The sequence below is a fragment of the Macaca thibetana genome, chromosome 19 (assembly GCF_024542745.1).
Source record: "Macaca thibetana thibetana isolate TM-01 chromosome 19, ASM2454274v1, whole genome shotgun sequence".
Lineage (NCBI taxonomy): Eukaryota > Metazoa > Chordata > Mammalia > Primates > Cercopithecidae > Macaca > Macaca thibetana.
In genome coordinates this window covers 8700583-8713243 of record NC_065596.1, presented here as the reverse complement: position 1 = coordinate 8713243, position 12661 = coordinate 8700583, and the positions used below count along the sequence as shown (strand labels likewise).

General features: G+C 49.3%; 2 protein-coding genes across 2 annotated transcripts in view; both read left to right on the top strand.

Annotated features, from left to right (window-relative positions):
• The window catches only part of RAB8A (RAB8A, member RAS oncogene family), a 405903-nt gene that overhangs the window by 154646 nt on the left and 238596 nt on the right, over positions 1 to 12661 (top strand). The window lies entirely within an intron of this gene.
• On the top strand, positions 10491 to 11606 carry LOC126942305 (olfactory receptor 10H5). The gene has a single exon (XM_050769740.1). It carries the CDS (start codon positions 10493 to 10495, stop codon positions 11534 to 11536), a length of 1044 nt encoding a protein of 347 aa, XP_050625697.1. The 5' UTR covers positions 10491 to 10492; the 3' UTR covers positions 11537 to 11606.

The window sequence follows — 12661 nt, the reverse complement described above, 5'->3', positions numbered from 1 at the left end:
GCTCCTCTCCAAACATGGGCGGGGAGGATGTCAGGCACCATATCTTGGTGCAGACTTAGGAGATTCAGAGACAGAAGCTTCTCATCTCTGGTTTCACAACCTGGCAAGAGTTCAAGTCCTGCCTCCAGGCAGCCAAAGGCCTGAGCAGAGACCTGACTGCTGGAAGCAGGAAGAAAGAATCCAGCCCCAACCCCGCTGAGGATTACCCATGTCGGATTCTGGGGATAAAAAGCCCAGCTGGAGGAACAAACCTACAGGCTGGGCTCAGCCTAGGAGGACAGAGTGGAGGCAGAGGGGATGAGGCTGAGAGGGGCCGTGAGCAGACGGGGTCCAGGCAGGGGAGGGCAGAATGAGGGTATCCCAAGTGGAGTCCTTGTTCTGCCCTGTCTTTTCTCTGACTGTGGGCAATGTGGCCATCCTGGGCTCAGGTGGGAAATGGGATGTCAGATTAGGGCCTTAAAGGGTGTCAGAGGAAGGCTCCTAAGAAGACAGAGCCCCAAAAAGAGGGATTGAAGGGAAGCGGGTGGCAACTAGCACTCGAGCTGCTGTGTGCCTGTCTCTACTCTGTGCAAAAGACTGTATGGAAAGTACTACTGTGTGTGCACCTACTGTGTGCCGGTCTCACTATATAAAGTGCACCTACTGTGTATCAGATACTCTACATAAATTCTACTATGTGGCAGGTGTGCCACATAAAGCTCACCTACTGTGTGCAGCATGCTCTACATAATGTAAGCTTACTTTGTGCAGAGTACTTTATATAAAGTGTGCCTACTCTGTGCCACGTGCCGTATATAAAGCATACCTACTGTGTGTCATGTGCTCCACATTGAACATGTGTACTATGTACCTGGTGACCTACCTAAAATGCACCTACTCTGTGTCAAGTATTCTACATAAATCTGGTCTACTGTGTGCTGGCTACTCCACATATAGTGCACCTACTGTGTGCCAGGTGCTTCACATAAAGAGTGTCTACTGTATGCTGGGCGCCCTTCACAAATCCTGTATCTTGAGTCCCTGGTCCTTTATATAAACCATGCCTGCTGTGTGCCAGGTGCTCTAAATAAAGCACACCTACGGTGTGCCAGATGTTCCACATAAAATGTTCCTCCTGTATGTTGGGTGCCCTACATAAAGTAAAACTACTCTGTGCAACATACTTGACGTAAAGCCCACATGCTATGTGCCAGGTACATTACATAAAGACCACCTACTGTGTGCCAGGTATGCCACATAAAATGCGCCTACTATGTGTTAGGTACTCCACATAAAGTGCACCTACTGTGTGCCAGGTGCTCTACATAAAGTGCACCTACTGTGTGCCAGGTGCTCTACATAAAGTACACCCACTGTGTGCCAGGTGCTCTACATAAAGTACACCTACTGTGTGCCAGGTGCTCTACATAAAGTGCACCTGCTATGTCCCAGGTGCTTTACATAAAGTGCACCTACTGTGTGTCAGGTGCTCTACGTAAACCATACCTGCTTGTATCAGAATCTCACCTGGACGACAATGCCCAAAGCTGTCCCACCACCCTCCTATCAGCTCTCTAGGCCAGAGCCCTGGGGATTGTTGGAGAGACCCGAGTGATGGCATCCAGAGGAGGGAAGACGTCCGTTTAACATAAAAGCAAACTGAGGCTCAGAGAGGCCAGGCCTCCAGTCCAAGTTGCAGAGCTCACAGGAACTCAGGTCTATGAGATCCTCAAGCCCAAATCCGTTCCCTCTGCCGTGCTTCTCCACCCCCATTCACTAGGGTCAATGCCATATTAATACAGGGACATTTATAATGGAGGAACTTTAGGCAATGTGGTGGCCCAGAGGGGAAATATCTGGAGGCCCTTGGATCAGCACCTCGCTCCTCCTCCCACACCCAGGATGCTCCGCCCAACAGACCCAGGGCTCTCATCCTGGCCCTGCCTGGATCCTGTTCAGAATTGCCCTGTGGGGTGGACTCGGGAGAAGGGGGTCTCGAAGGAGAGACCTCCTAACAGAGCTGCTGAGCAGGAGGGTGGGGAAGCCAGTGCTCCTGACACTCGCCAGGTGCTGGGGAGCCCCTGGACCTCCCCCACCCCACCACCACTGCCAGCTCAATCAGCCAGAGGATTCAGGCAGCTGGTCCCACAGCCCCCAGTGAGTGGGGTGCATCCCCCAACATTCCCATCCTCTCTGCAAGGACAGACCTCACCTGCTGGCAGCTCCATTCTTGTCAGGCTCAGGGAGCAAAGCCAGAGTTCCGTGAACAGGTGGGCAGATCGCTTTGAGCTCAGGAGTTGGAGACCAGGCTGATCTGCAAGACAAAACCCCGTGTCTATAAAAAATATTAAAACTGGCCAGGCATGGTGGCTCATGCCTGTAATCCCAGCACTTTGGGAGGCCGAAGGGGGCGGATCACGAGGTCAGGAGATCGAGACCATCCTAGCTAACACGGTGAAACCCCATCTCTACTAAAAATACAAAAAAAAAAAAAAATTAGCTGGGTGCGGTGGCGGGCACCTGTAGTTCCAGCTACTTAGGAGGCTGAGGCAGGAGAATGGCATGAACCTGAAAGGCAGAGCTTGCAGTGAGCCGAGATCGCACCACTGCACTCCAGCCTGGGTAACAGAGTGAGACTCCATCTCAAAAAAAAAAAAAAAAAAAAAAAAACTAAACTAGCCAGGCATGGTGGCACATGCCTGTGGTCCCAGCTACTCAGGAGGCTGAGGCTGGAGAATCACTTGAAACCATAAGGCAGAGGTTGCTGTGAGTCGAGATTTCGCTACTGTGCTCCAGCCTGGGTGACAGAGTGAAACCCTGTCTCAAAAAAAAAAAAAAAAAAAAAAAAAAGGCTAGATTGCAGTTAACTTTCTTTAAGCACATGGGAAAGGACATCTATAGTTTTCCAGATTTTACTTTTGGCATTGAGAAGTTAGCTGTCCATCTCCCCATCTCCTTAGAATTTAATCTCTCTCTTTACTCCCTCTTCTTAACTATTTTGATTTTTTTTTCTCTTTTTTTTTTTTTTCCGAAGTTTTACCACAATGTGTTAAGGTGTGGAATCCTCTTAATTTATTTTGCTTGGGGTTCATTGAGGTTCTCGAATCTACGGACAACTGTTTTTAATCAGTTTTAGAAAAATCTTGGCCACAATTTCTTCAAATAATGCATGTGCCCTATTTTTTATTTTATTTCTGAGATTCTAATTAAACAAAAGTTACACGTTCTCATTCTGACACTAATGTTTTCTTCCCTCTCTTTTATTTATTTATTTATTTATTTGCTTGTTTATTTATTTTGAGACAGAGTCTCACTCTGTCGTCCAGGTTGGAGTGCAGTGGCACCATCCCCGTTCACTGCAACCTTCGCCTCTCGAGTTCAAGAAATTCTTCTGCCTCAACCTCCCAAGTGGCAGGGATTACAGGTGTTCCCCACCACACCTGGCTAGTTTTTGTATTTTGAGTAGAGACGGGATTTCGCCATGCTGGTCAGGCTGGTCTTGAACACCTGACCTCAAGTGATCCGCCTGCCTCAGCCTCCCAGAGTGCTGGGATTATAGGCGTGAGCCACCACACCTGGCCTCCAATTCACTAATTCTCTCTTCAATTCTGTCTGACATGCATTAAACTTCTCCTGGGATACTAATATTATATTTTTGGTTCTAAAAAGTTATATTTCTTTTTTTTTCCAAATCAACCATGCCACTCTTTACAATGCCTTATTTATTCCTTGAAGATATTTCCAAAATTGCATTTCATTATTTAAACTTAGTAAGCAATATTGTTTCATAGTCCCTGCCTGATAATTCCAATATCTGAAGTCTTTGTTGGACTGTTTCTGGAGCTATGGGGAAGTGGGAGATTCTGAAGGTGTTGATGCCTGGGTCGTGATGCATCCTGTCAAGTTTATGGGGAGGAAGAGGCAGAGCTGGAGCTCTTGGCTCCTCCACTCAATCTGGGCTTGCTGCAGGAGCCTGCCGTGTGACCTTGGCCTTGTTCCCTGCCCTCTGTAGGCTTTGTGTTCCCAGAGGCGACCATGAAGGATGCTTCTTCTGAGGACCACACCTCTGTATTTCTCCACATCTTTTTCCTGATATTCGCTGAGAAGAGACACCATCCTGGGAAACATCACCCAGAGTCCAGTTCCATTTTTCCAAAATGCTTGGAACTGGGGCAGCCCAGCCCAGCCTCGCTAGCTGCAGGGGGTGGTGGTGGTGTCGGGGGGTTGATGATGAGATCTTTAGGGAGGAGGTGATGTAAAAACTGAGACCTCAAATGAGAACAGGACTGAGACAGGTGACAGTGAGTAGTAGTGGAAGGAGTACCAGGCAGGAGGGAGGGAGGAAAGATGGAAGAAGGGAAGAAGAGAGGAAGGAAGGAAGAGAAGGAAGAAAGGAGGGAGGGAAGGAGCAAACGAGGGAGGGAGGCAGGAATGGAGAGGGCATTCCCAAGGCCCCCCGCCTCCCTCCTTGGACTTCAATTCCCCTGCATCCTGCATCCCAGGCAGGCTCCTCAAGACACCTCTGGGAACCTGCCACTGGGGAAGACGCCTGCAGAGATAAAGCTCTCGCCCTGGGTGCACTGTGTCCAGGGCCATTGCAGGCCTGGCTGCAAGGCGTCCCTAAAGGTCTCTGATGAAGGTAAGTGGAGTCCTCTATTTCCAAAGCTGCTTTCCAGGATGAAGTGGCAAGAGTACTGGGAGGTGGAAGGGAGAAGGCAAGAGAAGCAGGGAAAATTGGAACAGAGGGAGGCACAGGTTTGGGAAAAGAAACGAGAGGGAGCATGGGATGATATGGAGTAGGGGTTCTATAGCCTCAGCCACCTGGCTTCAGGCTGGGTCGGCCTGTCCTCACTCCAGATCCCCCACAGAGTTCACCTACTGCCCAGAGCGGCCCCCTTTCCACAGCAGTTGTGGCCACCAGGGTCTATGCTGCTGTGGGGAGTGGTCTCCGTACTAAGTTGTGAAGGAGGGTGGTTCTGAGCCAGGAGGGCGACACTGAGTGTGTCACCATGCACATGGGTGCACTTAGGCATCACCTATGTATGCTCCTGCCTTCATTGTGTGTGTGTGTGTGTGTGTGTGTGTGTGTGTGTGTGCAGTTGCGTGTGCTTGTATGGGATTATTGTAGCTGTCATTTCGAAGTGCCACAAACCTTGTGGCTTAAAACAAGATAAATGCATTCTTGCACAGTTCTGGAGGCTAGAAGTCTGAAATCAAGGTGTCTACAAAGTTATACTCCCTCTGAAGATTCTAAGGAAGAAGCTTCCCTGCCTCTTCCAGATTCTGGGTACTCCAGGCATTGATTGATTTGTAGTTGCATCGCTCCAATGTCTGCCTCTCTCTTCATGTGACCTTCTCTCTGTGTGTCCTCCCCTCTTCTTCAAAGGGCACCAGTCATTAGATTTAGGAAGCAACCTTATTTGGAATAATCTCATTTTTATTTTTTTATTATTATTTTCAGGACAGGGTCTCACTCTGTCACTCAGGTTGGAGTGCAGTGGCACCATCACAGCTCACTGCAGTCACAACCTCCCAGGCTCAATTGATCCTCCCACCTCGGCCTCCCAAGCGGCTGGGACCACAGGCATGCACCACCACACCCAGCTAATTTTTGTAGAGATGGGGTTTTGCCATGTAGCTCAGGCTGGTCTCGAACTCCCGGACTTAAGCGATCTTCCCGCCTTGGTCTCCCACAGTGCTGGAATTACAGGTGGGAGCCACCACACCCACCCAATCTCATTTCTGGATCCTTACCTTAATGACATCTGTAAAAGACCCTATTGCCACCTAAGGTCACATTCTTTTAGTTTAGTTTAGTTTAGTTTAGCTTAGTTTCAGGGTACATGTGCAGGATGTGCAGGTCTGTTACACAGGCAAATGTGTGCCATGGTGCTTTGCTGTACCTATCAACCCATCACCTAGGTATTAAGCCCAGCACACATTAGCTAGTTTTCTGATGCTCTCCCCACCCTTGCCCTACCCCAGCAGGCTCCAGTGTGTGTTATTCCCCTCCCTGTGTCCAAAGGTCACATTCTGAGGTTCTGGGTGAACATGAGTTTTGGAGGGACATGATTCAACACACACAGTGCCCTCACCATGGGATGGCTGTGTGTCCCCAGTTTATTCCAGCCCCAGATGAGCACCAGGCACTTGGCAAGGGCTCCGTAGGTGTGTGCAGTATGAGCACTGGTGTCTCTGGTTCTGGCTGGGGGTGTCACTGCCAGTGTGCATTTCAGAGCCAGCGCGACTGTGTGGCATTGCTCAGATCTGTCTGCCTTTGCATCTGTGTGTCCAGTTATATGATTAAGTGCATAAGCAGAAAGAGCTGGATGAGTGGAATTGTGTCTCCTTTGAGGAGGGGAGGGCACTGGAGCAGGGTCTGGGAGCCTACGTGTGTGCCAGCCTGGGGTTCTGCGTGTGCACCAGCCTGGGGTTCCACATGTGCAGCAGTCTGAGGTTCTGCCTGGGAGCCCTCAGCCGGGAGGAGGGCCCTGACCTTCCTCCTTCCCTAGGTCTAGACTTGGGCAGGGGAGTTGGAGAGCCCCCTTGGAGATTTCTGCCAAGGTGCTGTTCTGGGAAAGAATGGGACAGAAAGTGCCAGAGGGAGACAGGGAGCTGAGAGAGCCCTTTCTGTATTTTTTTTTTTTTTTTTTTTTTTTTTTTTTTTTTTGAGACAGGGTCTCACTCTGTCACCCAGGCTGGAATGTACTGGCTTGAACATGGCTCACTGCAGCCTCGAATTCCTGTACTCAAGCAATCCTCCCACCTCAGCCTCCTGAGTAGCTGGAACTACAGGTACACATCACCATGCCTGGCTAATTTAAAAACAATTTTTGGGGTAAAGACGTAATCTCACTATGTTGCCCAGACTGGTCTCAAACTCCTGGCCTCGAGCGATCCTCCCTGCTCAGCCTCCAAAAGTGCTGGGATTATAGATGTGAGCCACTGGGCCTGTCCTCTTTCTGTAATTTTTAGTAATATTTGTGCATGTAGGAGCAGGGACCTTGGAGCCTGTTGGTAGCCAGTAGAGAGGAAGAGGTGAGCTGTATGAGGGAGGGAGTGCTGGAGGGTCAGGGGCATTTACAGTGACAGAAGGAAATTAGCCTGGAATGGGGTTAAAGCCCCGGACTGTCGCGGTACCAATGTGGGTCACCTGGCGGGCAAGGAGGAGTGGCAACCAGCTCAGCAGACAGCAAACAGCAATGATGACGGAGGTTATCACAACAATGTTGGCTGGCAGCCTTGAGAAATGCGTGCTAAGCACTTGGCATCCCGTCCCCCAGGGAACCCCCAGGGCAGGTCTCTGGTTATCCCAGCATACAGTGAGAACCTGGGATTTGAACCATGGGTCTGTGTGACTCCACGACCTGGCTGTGTCTTAGAGAATTGTCTCTGGCTGTCAGAAGAGGGATGGGACAGAGGAGGGGAGACTGGTAAGCACCATTGACTGGGAGAGAGGGTGCGAGGCCAGAGCTGGGGTTGTGTCCATGTGATGGAGGGGCAGGGAGGCTCACAGATGGCAGGTGAGGGAGAGGAGGGATGAAGAAGAGGAGGGAGTTGAGACTGTGCTGCAGTTATTGGCTTGGCCGGCTGGGTCCCCTCCAGCCCACACATGCTACTTTTCTGTGTGGAATGATTGTTCCTAGCTTGAGCCAAATTGTCCATTTTCCAGGTAATATTCTGAGTCCTCCAACCACTGAGCTAACCTTGGCTCTGAGAGATAGTGACAATCTTCTAGGTAGGGCTAGGAGGAAGTGTAATATTGGGGTGAACCCAGGTCCCTGGTAAGTATTTGAAAACCTGCTATCAAAACAGTAGCTTTCTCATAGAAGTAAAAAGTAGGACAGAGGATACTAGAGGCTGGGAAGGGTAGGCAGAAGGGAGAGAGAGGGAGAAATGGGCTAAAAGACACAAAATTACAAATAGAGGCTGGGGTGGTGGCTCACGCCTGTAATTCCAACACATCGGGTGGCCGGCCGAGGCAGGCAGATCACTTGAGGACAGGATTTCGAGACCAGCCTGGCCAACATGGCAAAATCTTGTCTCTACTAAAAACACAAAAATTAGCCGGGCGTGGTGGCGGGCGCCTGTAATCCCAGCTACTCAGGGGGCTGAGGCAGGAGAATCGTTTGAACCCAGGAGGCAGAGGTTGCAGTGAGCTGAGATCATGCCACTGCACTCCAGCCTGAGCAACAAGAGCAAAACTCCATCTCAAAACAAACAAACAAAAATAAGTAAATAAAAATAAAATTAAAAAACAGTAGGCTTCAGTTAGTCAAAGATATCTACATAATTATATAGATACCATACACACACATACACACACACAATTTTTGTTGGACTTAAACTGCAGATGTACTCCACAACTCCTCAATGATATTTTATCATCCTTATCTGATCATCATTGATATGCACAACAGGGGCAATTTCATTTTATTTATTCCCATTTATCATCATGTCTCACTTCTACTCCGCTTTCCTGCCCCCACCACAGACAGCTGTTCCAATTCATTCGAAGTGTATCCCTTTGTTTGCATGAATTCTTATTAAATTCTCCAGCCTGGGTGACTCATTCTCAAAAAAAAAAAAAAATCCTCTCTTTTAGCTTTTTTGAAAATATGCGATAAGTTACAATTAGCCATATTTACCCACCAGTGCCGCAGATCTTACTAGAATTTTGCCAGTTTGTTGACTAATTCCCTCTTTATGTTCTAGGGCACAATTCATTTCATTTAGTTGTTATTTCTATTTTTCATTATCATTTTTGTTTGCTCCTCGCATTTTTTAATTTTCCTTTTATTCCAAAGATTATTCAGTGATATGTTACTGTGGCAATGTCACGTAATTCAACCTGATATTTATGTTCTAAATATATAGGTAGTTTTAAGGGTCCTCATCTTAGGAATTTCCAATTTTATTTCAGAATGCTCAGAAAACCTGGGTCTTTCTTACATTGGCACTTGCTACAATTTAACAGAACATAAGTCTGACCATCCATGCCTGTCCTCAAACTTAAATTCTTTGTTTGTTGGTTTCTTTGCTTTTGAGACAGGGTTGCACTCTGTCACCCAGGCTGGAGTGCAGTGGCGTGATCTCAGGTCCCTGCAACCTCTGCCTCCTGGGCTCAAGCAATTCTCCCGCCTCAGCCTCTCAAGTAGCTGGGATTACAGGTGCATGTCACCACACCCAGCTAATTTTTATATTTTTAGTAGAGGCGGAATTTCACCATGTTGGCCAGGCTGGTTTTGTACTCCTGACCTCAAGTGATCCACCCGCCTTGGCCTCCCAAAGTGCTGGGATTACAGGAGTCAGCTACCGTGCCCGGCCCTCAACCTTACATTCTTAAGTGTTTATTCCAGGCCCTGTGGCAGGTACATTATGAGCATAATCTTATTAAATCCTCATAACAACTCTGTCAATTTGGGATTATTATCAACTTTCTTTTAGGGATGAGAAAACTAAGGCTCACAACAATCAAGGGATCAACCACGGTCGCCTAGCTCTGAAGTGGGGATCCAACCCAGGTGTGGCTGAATAGAGTCCACTGGGACTTAAAAACAGGAAAGTTATTATTATTTTGTATCAGTATTACTATTTGTGAGGTTCTTACTATGGGCCAAGACTTGTGTAAAGCAAGTAAGATGCATGATCTTATTTAAACCTTAACAGTTTGTTTTTGTTTTTGTTTTATGAGATAGCATCTCGCTCTATCACCCAGGTTGAAGTGCAGTGGCTCAGTCATAGCTCACTGCAGCCTCGATCTCCCAGGCTCAATCGATCCCTCCCACCTCAGCCTCTCAACTAGCCAGGACCACAGACATGCAGCACCATGCGTGGGTCATTTTCTTATACTTTGTAGAGTTGGGGATCTTGCTATTTTGCCCAGGCTGGTCTCAAGCTCCTGGGCTCAAGTGATCCTCCTGCCTCAGTCTCTCATGTAGCTGGGACCACAGGCATGTGCCACCATGCCTGACTAATTTTATGTTTATTTTTATTTTGTAGAGATGGAGTTTCACTATGTTACCTAGGGTGGCCTCGAACTCCTGGCCTCAGGTGACCTCCTCTGCCTCAGCCTCCCGAAGTGATGAGATGACAGGTGTTAGCCATCATTCCCAGGCTAAACCTGAGCACATTATTATTAACCTATTTTTGGCCGGGTGCGGTGGCTCACGCCTGTAATCCCAACATTTTGGAAGGCCGAGGCAGGTGGATCACCTGAGGTCAGGAGTTCGAGACCAGCCTGGCCAACATGCTGAAACCCCGTCTCTACTAAAAATACAAAAATTACCTAGCGTGGTAGCACATGCCTGTAATCCCAGCTACTCTGGAGTCTGAGGCAGGAGAATCGCTTGAACCCAGGAGGCAGAGGTTGCAGTGAGCTGAGATCACACCACTGCACTCCAGCCTGGGCGACAGAGTGAGACCTCATCTCAAAAAATATAAATAAAAATAAATAACATATTTTTGCACATGGAGTAACCATGGCTTGGACAGATGAAGGAGGTGCTCTCAGATGTCCTCCCAGGTAGGAGTCACTAGACACCCCCATGCTCCTAACCACTGGCTCTTTTTCCTCTCTCCCCAACTAGGCGTGGCCGCCATGCTGGGGCTAAACCACACCTCCACGTCTGAATTCATCCTCGTGGGCTTCTCCGCCTTCCCCCACCTCCAGCTGATGCTCTTCCTGCTGTTCCTGCTGATGTACCTGTTCACGCTGCTGGGCAACCTGCTCATCATGGCCACCGTCTGGAGCCAGCGCAGCCTCCACACGCCCATGTACCTCTTCCTGTGCGCCCTCTCCGTCTCCGAGATCCTCTACACCGTGGCCATCATCCCGCGCATGCTGGCCGACCTGCTGTCCGCGCAGCGCTCCATCGCCTTCCTGGCCTGTGCCAGTCAGATGTTCTTCTCCTTCAGCTTCGGCTTCACCCACTCCTTCCTGCTCACCGTCATGGGCTACGACCGCTACGTGGCCATCTGCCGCCCCCTGCGCTACAACGTGCTCATGAGCCCGCGGGGCGGCGCCTGCCTGGTGGGCTGCTCCTGGGCTGGTGGCTCAGTCATGGGGCTGGTGGTGACCACGGCCATTTTCCACCTCACCTTCTGTGGACCCAGTGAGATCCACCATTTCTTCTGCCACGTACCACCTCTGTTGAAGTTGGCCTGTGGAGACGATGTGCTGGTGGTGGCCAAAGGCGTGGGCTTGGTGTGTATCACGGCCCTGCTGGGCTGTTTTCTCCTCATCCTCCTCTCCTATGCCTTCATCGTGGCCGCCATCTTGAAGATCCCTTCTGCTGAAGGCCGGAACAAGGCCTTCTCCACCTGTGCCTCTCACGTCACTGTGGTGGTCGTGCATTATAGCTTTGCCTCTGTCATTTACCTGAAGCCCAAAGGTCCCCAGTCTCTGGAAGGTGACACCTTGATGGGCATCACCTACACGGTCCTCACGCCATTCCTCAGCCCCATCATCTTCAGCCTCAGGAACAAGGAGCTGAAGGTTGCCATGGTCGCCATGAAGAAGACCTTCTTCGCCACACTCTTTCCACAGAATTGCTGAAATGGCTGGCTTTCTCTCAGGAGATGTAGTGAATGGGAACACTTCAGTCTTTCTCCTTTATTTCTTTTCCTTTCCTTCCTTCTTTCCTTCCTTCCTTTCTTCCTTCCTCCCTTCCTCCCTCCCTCCCTCCTTGTCTCCCTTCCTTCCTCCCTCCCTCCCTTCCTCCCTCCATCTCTCACTTCCTTTCTCCCTGCCTCCCTCCTTGCCTTCCTTCCATCCTTCCTCCCTCCCTCCCCCTTCCTTCTTATCTCCCTCCTTCCCTCTTTCCCTTCTCTCTGTCTCTTTCTGTTTCTATGCTTCTCTGTCTCTGTCACTCTCTTTCTCCCTCCTTGTTTTTTTTCTTTTCTTTTCTTTTGTTCTCTTCTCTTTTCTTTTCTTTTCTTTTCTTTTCTTTTCTTTTGACAGAGTCTCGTTCTGTTGCCCAGGCTGGAGTGTAGTGGCACGATCTTGAGTCAATGCAACCTCCTGGGTTCAAGCGATTCTCCTGCCTCAGCCTCCCAAGTAGCTGGGATTACAGGCACATGCCACCATGCCTGGCTAATTTTTGTATTTTTAGTAGAGACGGGGTTTCACCATGTTGGCCAGACTGGTCTTGAACTCCTGACCTCAGGCGATCTGCCCACCTTGGCCTCCCAAAGTGGTGAGATTACAGGCATGAGTCACTACACCCAGCCCTGACTTTTTTATTATAGACATCCTAGTGGTTTCTTATTGCGGTTTTGGTTTGCATTTCTCCGATGACTCATGACAGGCTTTAGGTGCTTAACACCCATGAGTTCTTTTACTTCACAAAGAAGACAGGATTGCTAACTCCATTTCGTTTGTTTGTTGGTTGGTTTGTTTTAGACACGTCTTGCTCTGTTGCCCAAGCTGGAGTGCAGTAGTGCAATCATGGCTAAGTGCAGCGTCGACTTCTGGGCTCAAGCAATTCTCCCACCTCAGCCTCCAGAGAAGCTAGCACTGCAGACACATGCCCACCACAAGGGTAATTTTGTATTTTCTGTAGAGACAGGATCTCACTATGTTGCCCAGGCTAGTCTTGAACTCCTGGTCTCAAGCAATCCTGCCATTTCGGCCTCCCCAAATACTGGGATTACAGGCATGAGCCGTGACACCAGCCAAGTT

Coding starts and splice junctions, on each gene's coding strand:
- LOC126942305 (XM_050769740.1), top strand. CDS start 10,493: ATGTCCTCCCAGGTAGGAGTCACTAGACACCCCCATGCTCCTAACCAC.